The 26,719-nt window shown below is 46.2% G+C and overlaps 1 protein-coding gene across 1 annotated transcript; it reads right to left on the bottom strand.

Annotated features, from left to right (window-relative positions):
- Positions 1-432: 432 nt before the first annotated feature.
- LOC139592049 (AF4/FMR2 family member 1-like) lies at positions 433-24,957 on the bottom strand. The gene is made up of 20 exons (XM_071431406.1): positions 24,838-24,957; positions 18,066-18,146; positions 16,007-16,118; positions 15,419-15,739; positions 13,849-13,893; positions 12,965-13,002; positions 12,163-12,283; positions 9,391-9,435; positions 9,161-9,244; positions 7,812-7,856; positions 7,606-7,692; positions 7,356-7,392; positions 6,934-6,985; positions 5,834-5,987; positions 4,264-5,433; positions 3,930-4,033; positions 2,019-2,343; positions 1,571-1,668; positions 1,300-1,383; positions 433-691 (listed from the first exon to the last, which is right to left on the bottom strand). The coding sequence occupies exons 2-16, from the start codon at positions 18,098-18,100 to the stop codon at positions 3,992-3,994; spliced, it is 2,388 nt and encodes a 795-aa protein (XP_071287507.1). The 5' UTR covers positions 18,101-18,146; positions 24,838-24,957; the 3' UTR covers positions 433-691; positions 1,300-1,383; positions 1,571-1,668; positions 2,019-2,343; positions 3,930-3,991.
- Between the last annotated feature and the right edge of the window lie 1,762 nt (positions 24,958-26,719).

The raw sequence follows: 26,719 nt of genomic DNA, 5'->3' as shown, positions 1-26,719 counted from the left end.
TCAGATTCACAACAATGTCCAAGCAATCCCAAGGACCCGTTGCAGTTTTTTATCTCCACCAACCCAAATGCCAAAAAGCAGCCCAAGGAGGAATCCTCCCCATCAGTCCTATCCCTCCAGCACAGGAGACAGACAGAGCTGTTTCCAGCCACACTCCGGGTGTCATTTTGCCACCCGAACTTGGGTCTGACAAGGCTGAAACTGAGCAAGACCCTTAGTAACACAGTCTGAGTGCAGATTTCTTTGGCAGCAATAGGTGTGACAATTGTCCTGTTAGTTATTCATAACAGAGACATTTATAGACCATCATGACATGGGCCCATTCCGACAATTCATTGCACTAGGTCATTTCATAGGCAAGTATCACCCCCCCATCCCTTCTTTTGCAAGGTAGAAAAGCATTACCTTCAAAAACCACAAGCTTTCCAAAAGTAACTAAAAGAACTTAAAACTTTATTTAAAACAAAACAAACAAACTAAAAAAAGCAGGTGCTTTGCATTGAACAATAAAACCAAAACAAAACTCTGTAAGGTTCCAATGGAACAGAAAACTTGGAACTATTCACATCCAGGAGACTCAATCAAGGTACTTGATTGACTCAGTCAAGGTCACTGTAAATTCTGTCTCGTTCTGTGTATGAGGTCAGGCCAGCTCTTGGTCATGTCACTTGGCTTTGTTCGGCAGAAAACTCTGGAACAAAAGGAGGGAAAGAGAAAATATTTGGTTGAATTAATCCAACAAGCATACTTGGCAGAACACAATCAATGACTGGATTGACTTTACTCCAAGAGGACCTGCAAAACTTTTTGATTTTTCGCAGCTGCCTTTTTCTGGAGAGGATTTTTACAGCCTTCCAGCCACTCAGCCAGGCACATCATGTTTATTTTCTTTTGCAAGTTTGCCAGCAGATCATGGCAATGCATCCCTTTGCCCAGAGAAGCCCACAAAACTTGGTGTTTTATGGAAAATGACAGGTTACAGCTTTTCAGTATTCCCCACTGCTTGCACCACAGGACAATGCAACACTTGTAATGACTAAAGTATCAGCAGCTCTAGGAATTTCTGTTGGCCAGTACTGATTAAAGACCCAGCAAGGAGTCAAAAATTCAAGTGCTGTTTAGTTGTAGCCAAGCGACTTAGCAAGTGCTTCCCTGACAGGGCAGCTCTCCCCCATCCTTCCCTCTCTCTTTGCTCCCAAAAGAAGTGCTCATCAGGAAGCAGAAGTCAGGGTGGCTGCAGGGCCAGCCCTGTCTGGTGTCTTCAGAAACTACAGGCAGGGCTGTAAAACAAACACTTACTGTTCTAACTTCAGGTCTTCTTGTCTTGTCTTCATGTGGCAGAGAAAACACTGGAAGAGGATTCTTCTCATCCCCTGCCAATCCCTGAAAAACCACAGAGAGAAAGCTGATGAGAGAGAGATGCCTAAAGCAATTCCAAAGCCAGGTTTTCCTAAATTTCCAGAGAAAATGTCCATTTCTCCCTGGCGTAGTCTATGCACCAGGCTCTCCCCCTCTTGCCTTCTTTCCCAGCAATCCCTCCAATAATTGAAATGGAGCCTTGGCTTCTCACCTGGCAGCTCAGAGTGCTTTGTACCAATAAACTTTTCCCAAGCACAGAGAAATTCAACAGCAGGTTTCCTTTCTCAGTGGCTGGGAGTGCAGTGAAGCCTGGAAGCAGGAAAATTATTGGGAAAAAGCAAGTAGTTAGAAGGCAGCTAATACACTGTGCACAGTCTGGCCTAACACACAGCCCTTGCCCCCCCTGCCCAAACATCCTAGACCCTATACCCTGAGCTGTCAGTAAACAGCCAAATTTGTATAAAGAGCCAGTAAAATCTAATTTTTTAACCCATAAATGCAACAATTTTTTCCGAATGATATAAAACTTTAGGCTCAGGTTGCGGTCACACCCACAGGTTATTTTTAAGTAAACCACAATTTCTTTTTATAAACACACTCCTTTTTATAAATACACTAATTTTATTTGCAGTTGCTTACAGTCAGAAATGGTCACTTACCTGAGCAGATGATTCTGAAGTGAATCACTCAGCATGCGTGGGTTGCAGGAATACTCCCACCAGCTCTCCTGGATACCAATGTCGATGCCCTGGGATTGCTCCTTGTGGTTTTCCTCCACTTTCCTGTGCCGGCAAACAAAGGATCCTGGTTTCTGGCAGGGTTATCCATGTCAGGCAGGTCCGGGTCGTCAGTCTCAGTTCTGGGTCTCTTTTGGGTCATTGTCTCATTTGGGTCAAACTTGGTGCACGTTATGCATCAGTCATGGCCAGCAGTGGCGGCAGCAGCGCATTTTTCCTCTCAGTTTGGAATGAATCTTCTGATTCTCTGGACAAGAGAGGCAAATTCATGACTATGATGTACATATAATGTAGGCATTTCTTGAAAGCTTGGCCACATCCTGCCATTCATGCCATTGTCTCAACAAGGCAACATTTTCAAAGCTGAGAGCTTCAAATAAGAGGGAGTTTGAATTGGCAGAGACTTTCACATTCAATAACAGAGTGGCCTAGCACATCTCTGATCATCTGAAATCAGGATGTCCATGGAATTCTGGCAACAAGAAGCAGCACCAAATAGCTCTCAACTTTGTTTCACCACTGCTCATTTCCACCATTTTGCAAACTTTCCACTTCTCAAAGTTTCCAAGAACACACCAAGCAGTGAATCCCAGCTCACTGCAGCACCAGAAGAGCAGGAAATTAAGCTAAACCCAGTGAGAAGGCTCAGGTGTAAGACTGCACTTCTTGCTTGACTCTGCTGTGCATGGGACAGTCCTCTCACCTCTTTCAGCACTCACTTTTCCCATGCTTTGGTCCCTACTCACTGCACACATACTCTCCAGCTGCTCTGCCTTGGCTCAGCTGATGCTGCACCAGGACAATTTGACACAGAGCACAGCACCATCCCTGATATGATCCAGAGTCCTCTCTGCCCAAAACTACTTCCTTCCCTTCCCACTCCAAAAGCCAGCACATGACTAAGACAGCTGCTTGCTTTCCCTGAGGAAAAGGGAGGAATTCCAGAACTAAAGCTCTTCCATTCCTAATGCAATTGGAACATCCCTTCCCCCAGCCAATCATCAGCCTCGACACCTCTGTGCTTTCAGAGAATGTCAGAAGGGGAAGGGTCCCTACCCTTATCCACCTACACCTTCAGAGCTGCTTTCTGCACTGGTAGCTTCTGCGGAAATTCTTAAAATCAGAGAGTTTTAGGAAAGTTACAAAAAGCAAATCTCAGAGACAACAAAACTACAATTAGAGCTAAGCAATGGCCGTAAGATTTATCAACAGAAACATTATATTAGAAGTAGAAAAATAAGGAAAAATAAAACAATAGTCTGTATATTAACACTTCTCTAGAATAACTCCCTGAGCTACAGAAAAGTATATCTAGCAAGATATTAAGAAGTCCTAAGCTTAATAATAGGGCTCTGTGCCTTGTGTTTTAAAGCTTACAAACAGGTATTGCATTCAAAATAAGCAAACATTGTTTTGACAAAAAATACTTATAGTAGTTAGATAAAACTACTGTCAATATGCTTTTGCTTTGTGTGATTGGTCAAAAAACTTTTAAAGCAAGTTGTAACATTAAGTTCTTTGCTACCAAAAATGTAAACTACTAACATCTTCTCATTGTCACAGCCATGTAATAAGACTAATGCTAAAAAATAAACAACTTAAGACATGTTCCACAACAATCCCATCCCATTCATAATTTATACATAAACCCCCAACCAACAATAGCTTCCAGCACGTAAAGGTCAATCTGCAGCAGTTGTAGCTGCAGAAGGCACACCGTGTTAGAAGCAAACTCTTGAGTGTCTGGACAGGAGATACAGTTCTTCATCCTACCCTTCTGAAGAGAGACTTAGATTTACACATCTTTCTGACATCCCATCACTGCATACTCACTTCAGTTTATTGGAGCCTTTGTTTGCTGAAAGCTGAAATTATTTTGTTGGGAATTTTTTGTCTCATTCCTTTTTCTTCCTGGGAGTGTCCCCCTTGTCTTCCCTCTAGCAGGAAGAATAAAAACAGGGAGAAAAATCCACTCAGGTCTTAAAAGTTCACGTAAAGTACAGACCAATACAGCTCAGTTTGATAGATTCTGGTTGAAAACATTAAAAATAACACACTGGAGAAGCACCATGACTCTACTGCCAACCTATGAATCGGGAACTCCACATGGGTTTTTCAAACACCACCTTGGTCATTGTCCAAACCCACTTCCCCCAGCCCCTCTCACCTTCTTCTTTCTAGGGGACTCCTCAGGACTCCTCATGGCTTTCCTCTTCAAGTCTGCCTCCCTTGCAGGCAAGAACAATTTCTTGTCCCCAGGAGGCAAGGGCACTTTCTCCATGCACAAATCCTTAGGCCTGTGGCCACTGGGCATGGGGGCATCACATTCCTGAGCATGTCTCAGGAACCTGGGCTCCAAAAAGCCTTTGGCGTTGGCTTGGTGGAAGACCTTCTTCTCAGAGGGCTTCTGAAGTGTCGGCTTCAGGTCTTTTTTGTTGGTGGCTTTTGGCTTCATTGTTTCCTTGACGTTGGGCTGGTCCTTGCGAGACTGGTCTGTGCCCTGCAAAAGACCAGGCTCCCTCTCTGCCTTCCAGACTCTCTTAGATTCATCGTGTACCCAGGACATACTGGGCCTTTTGATACCCAGAGTATTCTTGAGCAAGGCCTCCTTGGTGTGCACAGGAGGCTTCAGAAAGCTGCGTTTGGACGTAACATCAGATTCACGAGGAGTCTTGGCCACTTGGCTACAGCTCCGGTCAGGAGCCTTGGGCACTTGGGCACAGCTCTTGTCAGGGTCCTTGTGATTCCTCTTCTCAAAGTGTTTTTGCACTCCCCGCTTCAGGTCATTTCTGAAAGCGGGTTTTGTGTTCTCTCTTTCTTGGACTTTCAGCTTGTCTTTGGAGGAGTGGTGTCTGACCTCCAAAGGACCAGGCTCTCTCTCCAGCTTCAGGACTTTTCTGGATTTTTCATCCACCAGGGGCTTGCTGGGCCTTTTGATACCCACAACCTTTGATGGCCACAATGCCTCCTTGGTGTGCCCAAGAGGCTTCAGAGAGCTCTGTGTGCTCGTAACATGAGATTCCTGAAGAGCCTTAGTCACTTGGCCAGAGGTCTTGTGAAAATGCTTGGTCATTTGGCCAGAGATCTTGTGAGTGTCCTTGGCCACTTGGGCAAAGGTCTTGTAGAAATCCGTGGCCACTTGGCCACAGCTCTTGTGAGGAGGTTCCCTTGCCTTGGAGTGCTGCTGGCAGGAACTGCTGCTGATGCCCTGCTCCTGCTTCACACCCTCCTCATGTCCATTCCCATGGGCAATTTCCCTGAGACCCTCTCTTGGCACTGATCCTTGCTTTGTCTGGGTCATCAGGTTGTCAAGGCACCACTTTTTAGCAGTTGAAGGCTGCCAAAAAAAGAAAAGAAGTATTCAAGACTGGTGCCTTTTTTGACTCTTTCTGTCTTAGCACAGCTCACCAGAGCCCAGGACTCTTGCCCAGAGGTTGTAAAGTTTGGCCTTTGGCCTGTGAAAAAATGACTCTGAACTAACAGGCCATGGGCACTTACTTGCTCCTTGAGCACCATGGATGGATATGTGAGGAATAAAAAATCATAAACCAGTCAGTGGCAAATACCTAAGCATTCATTGCAGTGAGAGGGGTCTTACAAATCAGTATTTCCAGAACAAACCAGGCAGAATTTGGTAACAGAGTACAACATCTGCTTCCTTCCTAAGACACCACCCTGCAGTGGGAAAGGGGCTATGGGAGCAGCCTCTCCATGGTCTCTGTATTCATCTCACGTACTGGCAGGTCCAGCACCCTTGGAAGGCTGTCCTCACTGTCACTGGAGCTGATCTCTATGTCATAGACTGAGGAGCTGTCGCCGTCCCTGGTGCTCCCTGACTCCAAGTTGCTGGGCTCTGCTGGTGCCACCGTCTTGTGCTGGGACTGGCAAACTCTGCAAGGACACCAGGTGACAAAATTAGGAAGCAGCAGGGGGGAAGGTTACTTACTTATTCCACTGACATGGCAGCATTCCAAACTAAAACTGAGCCCTGTGTTTGGGCACTGAGAGCAGAGGGGGGAAGGCCAGAGGAATACATTGCCATACTCAAAATACAAAGCACCAGAATAAAAAAATGCTTGGAAAATATCAAACCTCCAACTCACACCCATTCAGACAAACATACACAATTCCCATAGGTATAGAAATTTTGTCTTCATCCCACTCTGCAACAAGCTATATTATTAGCATATAAAGTAAGGTTCTTAAAAGTCCATGTAAAATACTATATTTCTTTGTGTTTCTTTTTAAATAAAATAACTACAACACTTTTTTGAAAACTTCTACTTGGGCAATTGAAGAAAGTTTTACAACAAAATAACTTTGAAATGTCATCAGTAGATCTATACAGTTTAGGTAGCATTACTTGTCCTGCCAGGCATCAAAACCATATCCAGAAATTATCAGATTCAGCTGGCATCCCTCAGCATTTATGTCAGCCTAATGCATTATCAGTAGGTTGACAAGTACTAAGTGTGACAAGATGTTAAGCACCACAGATTAAAAGAAGACAAAACCTTCAGTCTGGTACATGAAGACTTAAGGTTTTTTTCTTCACTTTTATTTTGTTTTGGTTTTAATCACAGTCATTGTAGTCATGACATGGTTTAGTGCACTTGGCATTGCTGGATTAACAATAGGACTTGATGATCTTCAAGTCCTTTTCAAACCTAAACAATATAGCGAGTCCATCATAAAACAACAATTTTTCTGTTGGTGAAAATTCCTTGCAATGAAGTTTTTTTCTGAGAAAAAATTACTTATAACCCAATTTTTTGTGCATTCCAAGTTCTTTTAAGTAACTGCCCAGCAGAGGTGAGAACAGAGTCTGGTTACTTACGATGTTCTTGGCTGAGAACTTGGCAACGTTTCTGAAGCTGTGCTAGCCTGCTCTGGAAAGCAAAAATAAAAAGGTTGCATTTATATGCCTCCCTTGTAGAGTATTTTACCCTGTTGTCTCTCAGCACCAGATTAGAGAGTCACTTTCTTCTAGGGAGGGGTCTGCCACCAAGATTGTTCATCACTCCAGATGGGAGTTTCCTGACGAAATACTATACTGCTTGTCCTCTGCTGAAGTGCTACCTTGAGGTCTAGGTAATGATTGGTTACAGTTTCTTAAGCCATTCCTAAATTCATCCCTGTTCAGCAGAGGAAATCATGCTGCTTAATCAGTGTGAACACTTGAAGGTCTCTGCTACACATAACACACAAAATTACCTGTCAGCACACAAAGAACTGTGTTTTCTTTGCATTTCTACTTACTCAGCTTCTGTGCTGCAGATCCATCAGGTTGGGATTTCTAGAATAAAAGGACAAAGTAGCTTAGCATGAAGTTAAACAGCACATCTGCTGACATCAAAACTGTGTTAATGGCATGTTATAGGCATGTGCATTTTTGAGTAAATATTTTTAAAACACTCTAAGAGCTGCCAAATAGCTGAGCTGGATTTCTGCTAAGCAGAAAGATCTCTTGGAATTTATCAGAAGCCCTGGCATAAATGGGCTGGGTCACCTTTGTTGCCAATGGAAGTTTGGAAGTCTCTGCTTTTGTAGGCGTCTGGAGATGTGACAGGAGAGCTGGCATTGAACTGCTCATTTCCTGGAAAGAGAGGGAGAGAAGCAGCTCTCAAAATTTTGTCAATATTTTGTCCCCACTTATTTCCTTAATGTATGCAAAACATAAGCATACACAGAGATCTTCTATTTAAGACCACTCACCCTCAAAATTTCTCCAGTCAATGGCACATCAGAGGGCTTCTTTGCCTGAAACAAGAACGAGGGAAACAGAAGGAGTTTGTTTGCGTTTTTTACTAATTGGCAGGAACTCAGCAAACCTTTGCTTACCATCAGCTCCATAAATGTATTGCAGATGTATTAACAATAAAAAGAGAGTAAGAATGAAAAAGGCTCATCTAAAGGAGAGTTAATAATGGAGACTAGGTATGGAGAGAGCTGAACCCAGCAATGTCAAATCCTCCTCCTCCTCTCAGATGTCTGTCTTCCCTTTGGAATCTGGTGGTCAGGGAGCACTGTTTCCATTTCTAAACTACTGCTCCTACTTCTACTTCTCTTTATTACTATTACTATATTTATTTATTTATTTATCACTATTTTATAATTATTATTATTATCATCATCATCATCATATACTTATTATCACTATTTTTTTAAATAAGGTATGTTTTCATGGTCTGCTCCCTTTATGAAACTGCACTTTCCCCAAGTTGCTGTTGAAGCAGTTGAGCCTTGCTTGCAAAGACACAGGCTGCCTCTGCATGTAAGAGTTGTGTATAAAGCCTCAGTAGTTCAAAAAAAACCCAAAACAGTTAGAAATAATAGTTCCCAATTCTTCTAAGACAGTTCACAAGAATTTTTGTCATTTAGACAAATAAAATCAGACTCTTTCTTGTACTGAAGTGAAAAAAAAAAACAAACAAACCCAACAAAAACACCTGGGTATAATGCAACCCCACACAAGGTGCAGTTTCTGCTGGGTTTCGAACTCCCATCACTGTTTATGGCCAGGGAACTCAGGCAGGTCTCCAGGCAGGCTCCTTCTGCCAACACTGAACTTCTGCTCAGCAGAAAGATCTCTTGTAATTTATCGGAAGCCCTGAAAAAAGTTGGTATAGGAATGTGCTCCTTGTTGATGGAGTGACAAAACTATGCTTTGTCTCCTTAAGAAAAAAGCCTAGAAGTTTCTCTTCTCGATTAGGTAAAAATATTAGACCTGATAGTACTTGAGAGATTTCATCTCAAACTTAGGGATAGCCAATTGGACAGAAGCCAAAAAGTCCAGCCTAAGCAATTTACTAGAAAAAGAAGAGAACAAAGAAACTAACCAGTTTTGTGCGGTGTTTTACCTGGGGCAAGAACCTCTTGCACCTGGCTCAGTTTTCTTTGTAAAGAGTATTGTTATTTTGCCTTTTATTAAAACTTTTCTGTTTCCAACACTACCACAGAAGCCATCCTGCTGATTTTATGCCTTCTAAGGTAGCTGAGCTATCTTGGGTGTGATACAAATCTCCAAGAACTCATTAGACCTGGCTCGAGGACACCCGGGTTACCTTTGCCTGCAACGGAAATTTGTAAGTCTCTGTTCTCACAGATGACTGAAGGCATGGCAGGAGAGGTGACAGGGGGCTCATTTCCTGGAAACAGAGGGAGAGAAGCAGCTCTCAGGAGTTTTCCTGATGGACACAGAGAGAGTTTCACCTTTCCCAGAGTCAGAGGGATCCACTTCCCCATGGATTTGCACAGGCTTTCTCATGGAGATCTGGTATTGAAGAGTACTCACCTTCAATATTTCTTCAATGGACTGCACACGATTGTGCCCAATGGGCTGAAACAAGAAAGAGGGAAGCACTGTGAGTTTGTTTGGGTATTTTACTCATTGGTAGCAAACAACATGCACTCAGTAAACATGAACTCCTGACCAGCAGCTCTAAAAATGTCACGCAAGTCCATTCATAATGGAATGCTAGTAAGGAATAACAGTTTCATCTGAAGGGCAGTAAGGAACAGAGACCAAGCAGAGCAAGAGCTGAAACCACCAGTCACCTCCTGCAAGATCAATGTCTGGCTTCCCTGGCAGTCAGGAAACACTGTTTCCTTTGCTGACTTTTTATTCGTCTTATTAAGAAAGTATGTTTCTGCAGTCTCCTCCCTTTATTGAATATCACTTCCTTTAGTTGCTATTGCAGCAGCTAAGCTTTGTCTGCAAAGGCATAGGCAGCCTCTGCATGTGAAGGAGTTGAGCAAAAAGTTTCATTAGTTAAGAAAAAACAGTTAGAAATAATAGTTTCCAATTCTAGAGAAATTCCCAGTTCAGTTCTAGAGAAGGAGTAATACTTGTCATTCACCCAAATAAGATCAGACTCATTTTTCTGAAGTGAGAAAAAAACCCCAACAAAACCAAACAACCTTGATTTAAATGCAACCCTTGCAAGGTGCAGTTGGGACTTGGCTTCCAGTTCAGAACACTGTTCCTACTCAGGTAACTCGGGCTGGCTCCAAGGCTGGGTCCTCCTGCCAAGACTGAGCTTTTGCTTGGGAAAGCATTTGACCATCATCACTTGAGCTCCTGGAAAGACATCCTACTACTTATTACACACAGTACTTGAACACAGGAAAAGGTTCAGGCTTTCAAGCACAGGAGCTTTTCTGAAGGACTAAAGCAGAGATCACAAACTTCAAACTAAGCCCAGGTAATGGACCAGCTCTGCAAGGTTGCTTTGATTCTGGTGAGCATTTCTGGCACAAGAAAAGCACCCACACATGGAGCTCATGCAAGATAGAGCAGACTCTTCATCTGTTTTCAGCCAACTTCAAGGAAGACCTCTTCCTTCTACCTGAGAATAGCAGTGATCTTGAGTTGTCCTCAAATTCTTCTTCTTGGCTCCAGACTTTGTAAACTGCAGAGGAACACAGCTTGACTTGCCCTTTTTTTTTTTTTTTTCATTTGATTGGGATTTTTTTACTCTTCTTTTTAAACACACTCCAAGGAAGATGCCACATTCCTGTCACATTCCTGTTCTTTTCTGCACACTGACACTTCCTAATTCTTGGCCCTGCCATGAAGCCTCTCACACATCCCAGTCTGTCAGGGCAGGCAATACAAGGCCCTGTGCTGGGCTGAGGGGCTCCCAAAGACATGAACAAGGAGGCTGGCTTTACAAACAGCTTTGTTCAGGTCCTTGGAGAAGAGGTAAAACCTGGCACAGGAGGATGAGAGATACATCTAAGCTTCATTGATGTACTATTTTTAAGGCTTCTCACAGCTCATTTGGAAAGATGCATTAAAGAGACCAGGGTGATATAGGAGAGCAAAGGTTCTGCTTTGGGAAAGAGGGGAAAGAGCTGTTCAGTGTCTCTGTGAAGGCAAAATGGGTCCCTGCACAGTTATCCCCTGTGGATTAATTCACTTTGCACTGGATTCTGCTTGCCTGTTCCAGCTGGAAGCCTCAAGTGTTCAGTGCTGCCAGGGAAAGGAGCCATCAACAAGGAATTCCCAGCTGCAGGTGACATGTGCCTTAGACACTGAATGAGCCAAACTCCTGGCCTGGAAGAAATGGCTGTCCTAAGGGATGTCCAGGGAGGTCCCAGGAAGAATCCTATTTGGTGTGTGGCTGTTTAGTATAACTGAGGTCAAACACTTTAATTCAAATAGAATTCAAAGCAGGAGGAGGGAAGAACAGCAGAGTTTCTTCTGCTCTAGACCTCTTCACTGTCAGGGTCCCTACAGGGCAGGGGTCTCCCCACAGCTCTTGTTTCACCCAAAACAGGAGGGAGGAGTGAGCTTTCAGCCAAAGGCCCCCCTTGGTCATCCTTCCCAAGATCCTTTCTCTGGCTGAGTCTTTCTCCTCCATGCAGCACAGGATGGATATTTCCTGGATATTATATCACTGGATATTTCCTAAGAGCCAAGGAGCCCAGCCCTGTGGCCCAATGGCCTCTCCCATGCTGAACATCCAGCAGACAGGCTATAGATCCAGGGCTGCAGCCTCACTGTTTCTTCCTCCTCCTCCCTCTCCAGGCTTCAGCACTGCAGGACTGTATTACCAAAGACAGGTTCATCTTTCAGAGCAAGTAGAAGGAAGACTACATGACATCAACAGAACTGAAATGAGGAGAAAATGAAAAAGGGGGTTTTTCACTTACAGAGCCATTGTCCAAAACACCCATGAAAAGAAACCAGTCACTCAGGAGCCACAGTCCAGAGATCCCTACTGCAGAGGAGGATCATTCAACATATTCACTGAAAGTTTCATCCCTCAGCTTCAAAATGGACTAATCCTGGAGTGAAAACTCCAGAAGGGCTAGACAATGATGTCAAAGGACAAGTGGGAACACTGCCAAGTTTGGCACCAGAAGTCCAGGAAGGGTTTATTAATGACAAAATCTAGAAAGGAAGAAGAGGGCAAGAAATGTCTGATGCTGCTGCAGAGGTCTCAAGGGGACACTTGAACAGTGACAGTATTTAAGGTCTCCTGTCCTGACTGCCCTCAGACAGCAGAGAGTGTGAGGCAAGGGGCTGCAGGAGCAGCCTCTGCATTTGATTTGCATTCACCTCAGGTGCTGGTGCTCTTGGAAGTGCAGAGTCTGAGGAGCTGTGGCCGTCCCTGGTGCTCCCTGACTCCGACTTGCTGGGCTGTGCTGGTGCCACCCTCTTGTGCTGGGACTGGCAAACTCTGCAAGGACACCAGGTGACAAAATTAGGAAGCAGCAGGGGGGAAGGTTACTTACTTATTCCACTGACATGGCAGCATTCCAAACTAAAACTGAGCCCTGTGTTTGGGCACTGAGAGCAGAGGGGGGAAGGCCAGAGGAATACATTGCCGTGCTCCAAAAATAAAGCACCATATGAAAAAACACTCTGGGAATAATCAAACCTTTACTTCACACGCAGCCAGACAAGAATGCAGACAGGATCTCACTGCTACATTGTAAAGCTGCATTCAGCTGACTAAAGTTGAAAAAAATCCCAAAACGGCCCAGTGTGTTTCTGAAAGCCCCAACCCCCAAAAGAAACACTTCCAATAAAGGGTAACAAGTTTCAGGATGAATTCTTGGTCAATACAAAAACATAGGATCTACACACACACTGGGGGAGAGGAAGAGAAAAGAACAGAACAACTGGGGAAATACAAGTCTGGTTCTTAGGCAAACTCCAGCATGTCTAGATTATTCATTTCTAATGAAAGCTTTCCTGAAACCCCCACAAAAATGAAACCAATTTTCAACAGCAGCCCTCAGCAGCATCAAACCAAAGCCTGCATCTTCAAGGGAAACCAGGAACCCCTTCCCCTCTCCCCCTCAAATGAAAAGCAGTTTTGTTTGGCCTAGAGGGTAGTTTGGGAACACAACTGTACCTTGGAGGACCAAGTGAAGAAGTTGGCTTTTCCACAACCTGTTTTGTTCACAAAAACAGAGAGGAGAGGGGGAGGCAAAGTCAGTTCAGGGAACTCAGCACAATGCAACAGGTGGGGATGATTTAAAGGCAAGTCTGTGTGCCTGGTGTAGGCAACATCTAAAACTGACTTGGTCGGCAGCACTCTCAGCACTCACACTTCTGTCTAACACTCTCAGATAATGCTTTTACTGACAATCAAGATAAAATGGGGTTTGTGCTTCCACACAGATGACATGCTTCAAGTGTTCATGAAAAACATCACATTGTAGACCAGAACTGAAACAAAAGTATGAGTCCCTGAAGCATTTTCCATTCATCTACCTCCTCTGGCTCAAATATGTTACAGCTCTACAAATACAGAGCCTACTGAAAACAATGGAAAAGAGGGAAGAGAAGTTTGCTGCCACATTGGCCCACTCAGAAACACTCCAAGGCACAATGGCATCTGGTTCTCAGTAACGCATGGGGCTGGTTTCCCTTTGTTCCCCAAATGGAAATTTAAAAGGCCAGACATGAGGTAGCTGGTCCAGAGCCTTTGGATGAGGGGAGCTCAGGAAAGGCAACCCCCAGCTTGAGGGAGGAGCGACTCTGGCTGCCTGGCATGAGTTGTCAGTCTGGTTCTTGAACTGCTCTAGACAGTGTTACGCTCACAGACTGAGAAGAAGGCTGGTCTTACAACTCCAGCTTTATCCCTACTTCTCAGCCCACCCCAGAACATACTTTCAGGGCAAGCAACATCTGCTGAGTGAACAGGAGCTGAGCCATGTATTTTTTCCCCAGCCATTTCTTTAATGTATGCAAAACATAAGCAAATACAGAGATCTATTATGGAAGAGCACCAACCTTCAAAGTTTTTTCCCTGGATGACACATCAATGGGCTTCTTTTTCTGAAACAAGAATGAGGGAGGCAGAACAAGTTTGTTTTGGTCTTTTACTAATTGACATACCCACAGCAGCATTTGGTTACCAACAACTCTAGAGATGTCATGCAATTGCATTAATAATAAAATACTACTAAGGATCAAAAGGCCCATCTGAAGGGGAACTGGTAATGGAGGCCAAGTGGAAAACCAGCTGAAATTCCCAAAGTCATCTTTTCTGCCTCTGAGAAAAAGAGGAAACCCCTTTGGAACCTGGCAGTCTGGAAATATTGTTTTCATTCTTAAACTACTACTACTACTACTGCTGCTATTTATCATTACTGTTGTTATTATTATGTAAGTATGTCTGTGCAGTCTTCTCCCTTTATGGAATTATACTATTATACTATGAAGCAGCTAAGCTTTGTCTTCAAAGGCACAGGCTGGCTCTGCATTTAAAAAGTTGTGCAAAAAGCTTTCTTAGTTAAAAAAAAAAAACGGTCAGAAATAATAGTTCTCAATTCTTCTAAGCCAGTTCTAGAGAAAGAGGAATATTTCTCATTCACCCAAATAAAATGAGACTCCTTATTCTTCTGAAGACAACAGCAGTCTGGACAAGACACTGACTTCTGACACTTCTGGAAAGATGCACCACAGTTTATGCAAATTCTGGCTGACTTTAGGCATCCTCTTCTTGCCCCTGCAGGATTTGCAAATCCCCAACTACCATTTCTCACTCTCTCATTGCTTGACAAAGTGATGGATTTAGCAGCCAAATTTGGACCAATTGAGGTTCTCCAGGGGTATCCAGAGACACGCTGTGGAGAGAAGTTGGCTTTGGGCTACCCCAAAGAGCTGAGTCCACTGTCAGCTGGTGGCAGAAGCTGGCAAGGACTCCACCCCTCTCTCAGAAACACTTTTTCTGGGCACTCACTCCTTCCCCTCCCTCGCCACACTCTCCAAGGAAGATGCAGCATCCCTGCTCCTTACTTCACACTGATACTCCCTCAGCTGGGCTTCCAAGCAGCAAGGACAAACACTGCCCATTGCTGGTAGCCTGAGGGATGATTGCAGTACTCTGCACTTTCAAGAGTTTGAGATCCAGAATGGTGCTTTGTCTTTTTGGCATGAAGAATGGCTCCTGCAGAAGGCAAGGCCCTGTAGTGCTCTACTTCTCTCAGCTTCCTCTTATTTTCCACAAGATATTGCCTTCAGTCCTTTGCAGCTGATCAACACCCTTTTCTAGGAAAAGCTGACTGCAGCCTCCAGCTCTTCCTTCTCCTTCCAAAGGCCAAACACTATTTGAAAACCATCTCCCATGGCCCTCCTGGACCAGCTGCCGTGGCTCAGCACTGTGGGCTCCTACATTCTATAGGGCACAGCAACATCCCAGTGGTGATGGAGGAGCCTGGCAAAACCCCAAAATGCACCTGGGAACCAAGTGCCTTTGACCTCTGGGGAGGCTGAGCTACCAACCAGGCAGGGCCTGTGTGCTTGGTCCCTTGGCCTTGAGGGACTGCCAATAACAGAGGACCCCAACAATTGAACTCACCTTGACAAGCTCAGGAAGAATTCCAGATTGTGAAGCTTTGGCTTCTGACCTCTGATTTGAGAGACCTTCATTGCGGTCCTTGTAGTTCTGCTCAGGGTTAGGTGCGATGTCCAGTGATTTTGGTGAGGATTCGCTCCATATGTCCTCATATGGATTTGTCTTACTGGAGGCCGGCCTGTGACTGGGGGCCTGTGAGTTGGATTTGGGCTGTTTTGGAATCCATATGGGAATCAGAGGGGACTCATGGCTCAGGAGCATCCTGGGGTCCCATTCGCCCAGCAAGTTCTTAATGCGCCTTGACAGTGCATCTTCTTTATTGGTCTGCAACACAAGAATAGAGGGGGAAATGTCAGAAACACCCCAAGCAAGAGATCCAGCTCAGCAAGAGACATTGCTCAGCATCTTCATGGAATGACCATGCATCCCCACAAGGGCAGTTAGGAAAGTTCAGTGCAGCAGATGGGAAGATGATATGTTTGCAGGGATCAGGCTCAAGTCTGCTACAGCCCATGCTGAAGACACAGCCCTCCTCTCCCACCCCAAGCCTCCTTCCTTCTCTCCTTTCAGCCTGCACTCCACTCCCATTACCTTGTAGGGCTTGGCAAAGAGGAAAGTCTTCTCCAAAACTGGATCTTCCTCCTCTGGAGCTGCCTCCCTCTTCTGCTGCAGAATATGGATCAAGCGTCTGATGTCTTTCCAGCTTTCAGACACAGACAGAGGAAAGAGAGTTAGCACTCGAACCCCTGTTTATACTCCCTGCAGAAACTGGGGCATTCCCACAAGGGCACATGTCCAGCAGCAAAGCGGTGTTGAAATTCTCAGGATGCTGACAGTGGACAGATCGGTTTTGTCCAGTGTGTGCTGTGCCCCAGAGCAATGAGACACACAGGGGACAACGCACATCCTTCTCGGGGATTGCTACTCCTGATCCCAGCCATCAAGAAGTGTGGGAAGGGAAAGACTCTCCTCCCATTTCCTTGTGAAATCACAGGGGTGATCAGCACATGAGCTGGCATGTAGTGACATGAGCCCTCTTGTAGTGATTAATGGGAGAAACTGGCAGTCTTGTTCTCCTTCAGACCTCTCACCCCAGTCTCCCCCCTTGTAAGTCAAACAGAATCTTCTATTCTGAAGGTGTTTCAACTTTCAAGGCTTGAACTTTGTCCACTTTATAAACAACCTTGGAAATTCACTCTATTTTAAACATATCTTTGGAAAGCTGCTTCCCTAGAAAATCATGTAGCTGCATTTAAAGCCATCCTATCAGCGTAATTAGAAAGGAGTTCTCAGACATTCAGAAAACACCAGGTCAAATCCCCCTGTTCCTCCTCAGCCACATATGCATGTACTCAGTCACACCTGCCCCACAACAAAACGCCAATAAAGTGTCCCATCATGGGAAACCAGATCCTTTAAATTATCCCTGGCCTTTGAAAGACTACTGCAAAATGAGGGAAACTCTGGCTCTGATATTTATGGACATCGGGGAAGGGAAAGCATGCAGGCACAGTGGATGAGGGTATCTATTTCTACTCTACTGCACAGTCTTCTCTATACATACAATTCATAAATTCTTCTTTGCAAATCCAACTTCCCAAGTGTCCCATGTTGCAAGGGGAGAGCCTTGTCTGCTCCAGCAGTGACATTACTCCAATACCACACCAATAATCAGCTCCTGAAAGTTTAATCATTCCTAGAGCCGAGGCACAGCTGCCTCATCTCATACTGAGGGGCCATTACTTAAACTAAACAGGTTTTTGCACTGGTTGGCATTCCTAATTCAGAGTATATAAGTCTGCCATCTACTGAAATGCCCAGACTTTTTAGATAAGCCTATAGATCTCCCAGTCTCCCCAGCCCTGTAGACACCTTTGCTGCCCATTGAAGGTGTTTGTCAAGATGCTCTTCAAAGCCTTTGCAAAGCTGAGCTCTGCTGCCATTCACAACCCTGCACAGTTCCCTTGAGGCCAGGGAACTTTGGAAGCTTTGGGAACTGCACCTCCAGGCTTAGCACCAACATGCCCAATACCTGGGAGCCTTGGTGCAGGGGGACTGCACAGTCCCAACCCCTCCATCTCCAGGGGGAAAACAGCTCAGCAGTGGAAAGTTAAAAATAGTCCTGTACTTGCTGCTGCTGCTGTACACTTGATGTGTCACCAGGAAAACCCCAACAAACTGACTGTTCAAAGAGGCAGATGAAACTGAATGCCTGCCCTGAAATATCACCTCAGTTCTCATCATCTTCAAATATGTTCCACAAGAAGTAAAAACTCACACAAATCGCCCCCACCCCAAAAAAACACAACTCGTGCTTTGCTACAGACTGAAACAGGAAAATACTCCCAGGCCGAAAGCATCCCAAACTGCAGAAGGGAGAGCCCTGGCTCCAGTAATAAGAGATTGGTTTCAGAAAGTTCAACAGAGAATCTGCCCTGACCCGTGATAACATCCAGGCCCAGGTCTGTAACAGAAGCTCTTAAAATACCAATGTGCTCTGAAGCCACTCTCACTGTCAGGACAATCCTTACTTCATTTGTCCCACTCCAGAATTCTGATTCTTGCATTGGAGGAGGAATTCTTTTTCTAAACCATCACAACATTCATCACAGCATCTGGGAAACCAAGATTACTTCAAATTATTTCCTACCTATTGTCACGGTTCTCGTTGTCCGTCGGTTCCATTATGAAGCCTCAGTTTGAGTCACTCTCTTCCAGAGAGTCACCTTCTCTGAAAGAGAACAAACAGATAATCACCAGGAGTGATTATCTGCACAAGTTCATGCCTAAAGGGGAGGTCAAGATCTCCAGGGACTTGCTTCACTTAGAACCTGGAGTGCCCGACTGGGAGTCATTCCAGTGCTCCCAAACATAAACCATCCAAACGCACGTAGAGAGAGAATGGGAGAACCAAGAGATCCATTTTCCCCTTCCCCCAGCAGTGTTGCTGCATTTCAAGTCAGCACTTAACTCCAGATTTGGCCAAGAGCACAACAAACCAGGCCACTGCTACAGGCTCCAGGAAATTTACTTCAATTTTCAGAACAAAAGCGCCCTAAGAACCCTGCCCGTAGACAACGAAATGGCAGCATTTGTGGAAAGAGGAAGGAAAGAAATGGAGGGTAAAAACCATAAAAAGACAATTCTATATGAAAAGGTAACAATATTCTCTCAGCAGATGCAAGAAGGAGTCTTGAAATGCAAGATCTCAAAAATGCAGAAAAAGGACTGAAAACATTTACATTTAAATTTCTGACATTCACTTGCAGCATCTCACACTCTAGAGGGAGCCGATTTCTCACTGGGGAGGAGGCTGCAGGAGCATCCTGTGAAGTCTTCTGAATCACCCCACTAAGGACAACTGGTGTGAAACAAGAGCACAGACACTTGGGGGAAGAGGTGAAGCAGCTGAGCTCTAGGCCCATGGCTTTAACGCCAGGGAAGGGACCAGCAGGGAACCATTCTGCAAGCCACAGAGAGACACAGGCCATTACAGATGGGAATCCTGTCAAACCCCCACCTCCACATGCAGCTGGGAAGCCTAAGAATAGACACTCACACTAAGCTCAGAGGACACATCTGGAAACAACACTGCATCTTTGCCTCCTCACCATCATGAAAACCAAAATGTTGGCTGGGAAACAAACTGCCTTAAAAGAACAAGGTGCCCACTTGAATTTAAAGAAAAATGAAGGTGGGAGAATTAGCAAGTGCATACAGGGAGAAGTCATTCCAACTTTTTTCCAACTTCTGTTGAGTGGACCTGGTATTGACATAACTTGTGTAGAGAGACATGCACACCCACTTGAGAATAAACAGCATGGCTGGGAGGCCTGCTCTGTCACCAGTTTATCCTTCAGATGGCCACAAAGCACACAGGTGGCCAGCAGGAAATCTAGATTCCACTGAACAGTCAAATGCCCTTGACAAGGCCAAGTTTTCAGCCACATTGGAGCTCCATGGATTTGAGGTTGTGCAGGCGGCATTAACCTGACACTATTGGCAAAAGGCACAAATGCTCTTGCAACCAAGCTGTGCTTCTGAACATAAACTTTCCTCGCTGTGGAGAGGAAAGAAGGCACCCCAGTGACTCTGGTGGGAATTCTTACAAGCTTTTGACAGCACTTCTTTTGGCCAGGCTCATTTCTGCATCCCATAGCAGGACATATTTGATTGCTCTTCTTTCTGCCTTCTCCATCCAGCCACAGGCAAAGAGGTGTTCTAGTGAAACAAGGAAGCTTGGAAGCTGCTTGTAAACTTAAACCTTATGTGCCCACCTCAAGAACTTTTCCTTCAAATGTTACTATCACTAAACTTCACATGATATTTTTATGGACAAAGCTTGGTGTTTCGCATATATTGAGGTATTTGAAGGGAAAACTTGACATAGAGTCAGAGAACACACCAGATTCATAGAACCGCAGCCCCATAGAAGCATAGAATGTTTTAGGTTGGAAGGGGCCTAAGATTTCACCTTGTTCCACTCCTCTGCCATGGGCAGGGATGCCTTTCACTAGATCAGGTTTCTCAAAGACTTGTCCAACCTATCCTTGAATGATTCAAATATTCTGATGGCCATTGTTCTTATATACATATGATATACAAATGTAGATATAGACAAGGCCACTGTAATTATAATAGCCTTGAGCCTTAAAACTGGAAAAAATATAAATAAATAGCTTTGGCTTCATGTTGGGATGTGAGTGTTTCCACATGGACTTTGCAACCTCCCTCTGGAGTCCCTGGCTGTGACAGTTCAACTGTAAGAGCAGCCTCCAGCAGCTGCTCCCACTTCCAACGGGGCAATCCCAGGCCCCAGCTGGGGCACCTGCTGCAGGCACTGCCCAGGAAAAGCCTAGAGCTCCCCCTGCCACACATCTGCCGGGTCTGCCCTTAAGCCTCTCCTTCTCAGTGCTGGCACCTTTTGGCAGCACATGGGGCAGAACCCGGGGGCCTTTGAGCTTCCCATGTCACCCTCCTTTCCCAGGGATTGCCTGGCTCTTCTGCTCTTCAGAGACACTTAAAATTCAAGCTGAATCAGCAGCAAGCCCTCCTGCAACCTTGCCCTCTCCCCTTGAAAGTGATTTGTCCCACTGCAAGCTGGGGAATAATAATGCTAAATGGTTGCATAAAGAAGGCTTTAAAGGCAATTTCCCTGGTCAGTGACTCTTTCCCAGCAAACTGCTGTCAGCTTGCAGAGGCAGGAGCAAGAGCCCGGGTTTGAAGGTGTTCCTGTTGGTGCTCAGTGCTGGAATGCAGCAGAGACAGCCATGGCTGGCCTGTTGGCCCCATGGCAGCAAAGCACAGAATTACCTGGCACAAGCCAGCAGGCTTGTGGGCGATGAATGGCTCCTGAGTGGCAGTAAATGCGCTGTGAACAGGCTTTGAGGCCAAGCAATGCTCCCTGCGTGGAGCTGTGCTCGCTCTGTGCTGCTGCACTCTGTGCTGCTGCACTCTGTGGAGCACTGCCCAAGGACAGTTGGCAGAGCCCAGGCAACAACGGAATGTCCCAGGCAGTATCCAGGTGCCATGGAGGGGTCAGAGGGCATGGAACCCTGCTGGAACCTGCCTGCAGCCCCTGCTGCACCATGGCAACCCAGGCCTGCCAGGCAGCAGCACAGGGGCTCTCCCCAGGGTGGACTCCCTCTTGGCACCGTGGTCTCTTCTCTGGCTGCAATCTGGGGTCATCTTTTTTTTTTACCTTGACTTTTTTATCCCAGAGGCATTACCGCCATTATTGATGGCCTTCGTTATTGCCAAGGATGGGTACATCTTGGTGTTATTTTTAAATGAACTATTTCATTTCTAGTCAAGAAAAGGAAAGTGACAAATGCTAAAAACCAATCGCATAAAGCCAAGTTTTAAAATTATGGAAAGCAATATATGAATAAATTATGTTTATTCCATCGCAACCTGTTTCTTCACTTAATTTTATTAATTCAGGTTGTTTGATGCTCTGATATCAAAAATGTCTTCCTTTCTTGTGCTGCTCCCAACATTTGAACATTACTGTGAGAATTTTTTGGCATACTTTAGGATCCATCCTCATTTATCCCCTCCAGCTCAGAATATTCTATGATTTAGGACCAATGTCCCTGTACTCAGCACTGCTGAGGGTGCATCTGGAATCCTGGGCTCAGGTTTGGGACCACACTATGAGGCTGGGGCATGTCCAGAGATGGCACTGGAGCTGGTGAAGGGCTGCTGAGGGAGCTGGGCATGTTCAGCCAGGAGCAAAGGAGGCTTGGGAGGCACCTGCAGGAGGCTGCTGCTGCTCTCCCCGGCAGCCTGAGGGCAGCTGTGGCTCCCAGGCTCAGAAGGGCTGAGCAGCTTTGCCAAGAGCTTCCTGCCACATCCCCTGTAGGAATTCTTAAAATCAGAGAGTTTTGGGAAAGCTTCAAAAGGCAGGCCTCAGAGACAGCAGAGCTGTGATTGGAGCTAAGCAGTAGCCGTAAGACTTGTCAGCAGAAAAATGATATAAGAAGTAGAAAAGTACAGATAAATAGAACTATGGCCTGTGTATTAACATTTATCTAGAATACTCCCTAAGCTACAGAAAAGTATATCTAGCAAGATATTAGGAGGTTCTAAGCTTAATAATAGAGCTCTGTGCATTGTATTTTAAGGCTTACAAGCAGGTCTTTTATTCAAAATAAGCATTGTTTTAACCAAAGGTGTATGTGCCTATAGTGATTGGATAGAACTACTGCCAATATGTTTTTGCTTTGTGTGATTGGTCAAAAAACTTTTGTGTTGTAACACTGAGTTCTCGTCTGCTGTCAGGGACATGAGCTGCTGGCATCTTCCCATTGGCATAACCATGTAAAGAGACTGATGCTGAAAAATAAATCACTCAAGGCACATTCCACAGCAGTCCCATCCCATTCACACACAGTTTATACATAGACCCCCAGCCAGCAATATCCCCCAGCATGTGGGCAGGGGCTGCTGCCATCCTTTTGGGTAGAACAGGGCTCAGGGTGCCCTGGAAGAGGCTGGCAGTGCGCAGGGGCCAGACAGGCAAGCCGGATGCCAGTGGCGCCACTCAGGGCGAGGGAATTGTGCATGGCCAAAGGGGGAAAGCTGCCAGTGGCATCTGGCTTTGGACAAGGCCTGTGGCCACCATGGAGCCAGGAGGGTTGCTGGGAAAGGGGCTGGGGGCGGCTGCCCTGGGCCCAGAGCCCTGCCAGCCTGGAGCTGAGGGCACCTGGGTGACACCGGATCCCACCTGGCACATGGCATGTCACTGCAGCCCCGTGTGCCTTTGCAGCCATCGGGAAGTGTATGGGACACAGAACATGCCCGTTGTCGGCATTTTCAGTAAATCCAGTGCGCTTCCTGGTCTCCTTGGGATGTTCCCTATGGCACAGTGAGGTTACAGGGCTATGGGCAGAGAAGAAACCTGAAAGGCTTTCATGGAGAAATGTCCTGTTCTTTCCAGCACCACTTGAGGCTATTGTCTTGTGTCCTAGCCCTTTTACTTGATAAAAGACAGAAAATGTGGCTAAATTAATCTTTCTGTGACTTGTTGTTTGGAACTACTTGAGCATGCTAACTCAATGTTGTATTAATGCTGTCTTTGACTGCAATCCTGGATTAAAATTTCACAGGAAGTTCTAGATGAATGATAGAATGATGATTATGTAATAAATTAAAATCAGCTATGCCTGAAAGGGTCCCAGTTATTTCTGAAGGAGATTGTTTGTGTATATCCACGTGATGTGCAGACTGTGACACGAGTTCCATGGTTAGAGATGAACAGCTCTTCATGTTTTGAGGGTGCTGGAAGGTGTTTAGATTTGTAAGAATTTTATTATTTTTTATACTATAAGGACTGTCAGAAATCTGCTGGGATAATAGTCTGACAACATGCTGATTTCTCTTGATGGTGTTTTAAAGATCTGCAAAGGTTATGCCAAAATGCTTCTGTTTCTAACCTCACCATGTTTTTCTATTTTGAGTGAGTTGTGGTAGGTCATAGTTTGAATGCTCAGTATATGAAGGAATGAAGTCCTTTTTCTTTCACAAGTTTCACTGAAGAGATTCCTGTTGAAGCTGATCGAGCAGTTCTGTAGATCTTTTAAAAATGACTACACAGGACATAAAACCGTATATAAATTTAGAAGGAATATTTCTATATTTACAGTGATTTATGTTTTCAAAGTAATTCCTAAAAAAAAGGTAAGTAATGATTTGTGAAGATTTTAAAATTATTTTCTGGAATTTAGATGGAGTCACGGGGTGAGATGCTCGTCCATGCACTCTAAATGCATTTATTAATCCCAAAAAAGAAAGCCATTGTAGAATGGAGTTCAAACAACCCACACTGGAGGGCAGTGTTGGCTGCCAGAATCGCTGCCAGTTCTTGTTAGCCCGGAGGGTTTCGGCAGCCCGGGCTTTGAAAAGCCTGGGCGTGACAGATGCAAGAAGACGCCCCACATGCTTAGACCTCAGAGATAAGAATTACTTTTTCCCCTTCAGGAGGAACTTCCCTGTTAGTCTTGTCTTTGCTCATGGCAGTATCCAGAAGATTGTTGGGAAATGTGGCTGCGTGAGTGGCCATAGGCAGGCAGCTGGAGACGGAGCGGACAGGGCGGCCGGCACCGGCCGGGCCAGCGCAGCAGCGCCCGTGCCGCCTCTCCCGGCCCGGCACAGCTCGGCTCCGCACGGCTCGCACCGGCACTGCCGCGCCAAATCCCCCGTGCGCCTCAGCAACTGCCCAGGCGGTACCAGGAGCGCTCCCGAGCGGGAACGTTCCGTGCCGGGCCACGGGCAGGAGAAGCGCCCTCAAATGCAGCAGCACAGCCCGATTGCAGCCCTGCAACTGCTGCCAGAGCTGCAGGTTCCTGCAATTGAACCCCGAAACTGACGCCGCAGGCGGGGCTCACCTCACTGCAACAAGAGCAAATAAATGTGTTCTCCCCTTCAATTTCATCCCCTAGAAGAGTAGAAAAGAAGGGGTGTTCCTCAAATGAAAGCTTTCAAATGATGGGGAAAGGGGGATTTTGACCTCAATTCAAACCCTTTAAAAGGAGGGACACCAGGGCTGCCCCCTCAATTTAAACCTTAGGATGATGAAAATGGGGTAGCTACCTTCAAATCTAGCCCATAATATGACAACAATACTTTTCCCGTTCCCCTTAAAGTAGAACGCAGGGATTCCCTGTCACCCCTGTGATACCCCTAACAGCCTGGAAAAGGCAGTTTTCCTTTAATCAACACCCTTAAAACCACAAGTGAAGGGGGATCCCCCCAGTTCAAACACAGACAATAACAGAAGAGTAGCTGCTTCCCTCTCCTTAATTTCTTTTGTCCTCACGAGCTCCTTTTTTTTTCCCCTGGGGGCACCGGGGAGGAATTGGCAAGATGAAATTGAAAAGGGAAAGGACAGAAGTCCCCGCTACAAATCCACACGGGCTCACCTGTTCGGCTGCTGCTTCCCGGCACAAAGATTCGTCCCTCGGCACCTCCTTTAAGCAATGCTCCACGTATCCAAGCGCGTATCCAGGTGTTCCCCCAGACCCTGTGAGAAGCTTTCACAGTCCTTCCATGAGACAGCCCCAGGAGCCCCCCATAAACCCCTCTACTCAGCAGCTCCATGCAAAAGGGAGCTGAGGCAAACCCTCCCACTAAAACAGCCTCCCCCCGGCAGGAGCCGACCCCCATCATCCTCACAGCTCACACCTGGGGCTGCTCCGAGCCCCTCATCATCTTCACAGCTCACACCTGGGGCTGCTCCGAGCCCCTCATCATCTTCACAGCTCACACCTGGGGCTGCTCCGAGCCCCTCATCATCCTCACAGCTCACACCTGGGGCTGCTCCGAGCCCCTCATCATCCTCACAGCTCACACGTGGCACTGATGCCACTCTCCAACAGCGCCTCTCCCTGTCCAGCACACAGCCCGCTTCTCACAGAAACAGAGCAAACAGAAATCTGCTACGGGTGTTGGCTTTTCTTAGTCCGTCTGGTTCCACAATTAAAACACGTACGTGCACTGATGGCATTGAGGGAAAGCATTCCAGTGGAGAAAACTGTCATTCTGGTAGCATACTTTGATACACCTTCAGAAAAAGAAGAATCAGCAACATCTCCTAAGGCCCCCGCTGGGAATCCAACCCTCCTTGGGACACCCAATGCAGCAGACCTCAAAAAACGAGTGGAAAAGTCAAGCTTGGAGTGAAAAAAAAGAATATAAACACACCAGCCTTTAAAAAAAGCCTTCACACAGCAATAGTGGGAACCAGTCACATTTCTTCTTTCCTTGCTTTCTGTAATGACATAAATATGAAGTAAAAAAACCACATGAAACACAAGGCAGAGCTAGGATTTCACAGGTCTTCGTTTTGGCACTCTGGATGACAAGCGCCTCTTCCGGGACTGTGACAGGATTTGGGGACTGGCAGAGAACGGAGGTAAAAGGTGCCAGAGAGCCCTTTCTATTGCATTCAGCCCCTGCAGCTGTTTCAGGGTTTCAGGGCACAGCTTGGTTCATTCCTAGATAAAAACGTTATGGCAATATTTTCAAAACTACTACCCATCTCTAGGCAGAGTTTCCTACATTCCTGTAAACAAATGAGTGGATAGAGAGGGCTTCTGCCCAAATGAATTTAGATACAAATTCCTATTCTTTACCAGTACCTATAAAAACGAATAAGTTGTCAGGTTTTAGCATTCTACACCCACTCCTCCCTGTGAATTTTGTGGCAGCTTTGGGTCCCTCTGGGGGACAGCACCCAGCGTGATGCCCCTTGCCCACCACCCACCTGCTCCTGCACTGCAGTGGGGCTCCCTCTCCTAGGGACCTCGGGGTGCCCCCAATGGCATCAGAGCCTCGAGTCTTCACCCCCTTTTCCTCATCCCCAAAGAAGGCACAGAACGAGTCCAACTGCCCTGGACAGCAGCGCAGCGCTTCCTTCAAGCCCTTTCCACAGGTACATCCCCCCAGAAAGGGATTCTGCTGCAACAAGAAAGGGGGAGCAGCCCCCAGAAGGCTTGAGGTTCCTCCCCAGCCTCGCTGTCAAGGGCGAGCGGCAGCGAGAGGGAGCGGCAGAGACGGCGGGGACAGGACGGGATGGGACAGAGCGAGAGCCACTCTCAGCGCGATGCCGGGAAAGCCGCAGCTCCGGCGCTGTCGGGCGGGGTGCTTGAGCGGCGCGGGGGGATCCGCCGAGAGCCTCCGGCCCCGCGCGGGGACTCCTGCAAGGGCCGAGGGGCGCCGGGCTCCGGCCCTCGGGGCTTTATTCTCCGGCAGCCCGAGCCCCGCGGCTGCGGGGCAAAGAAGGAAAGGGGGGGCGGGAAGAGA

This window comes from Agelaius tricolor, unplaced genomic scaffold (genome assembly GCF_023055355.1).
Source record: "Agelaius tricolor isolate 1412-34295 unplaced genomic scaffold, bAgeTri1.0.p SCAF_8, whole genome shotgun sequence".
Classification (NCBI taxonomy): domain Eukaryota; kingdom Metazoa; phylum Chordata; class Aves; order Passeriformes; family Icteridae; genus Agelaius; species Agelaius tricolor.
The sequence above is the reverse complement of the archived record's forward strand: the minus strand, read 5'-3'. Positions and strand labels throughout refer to the sequence as shown.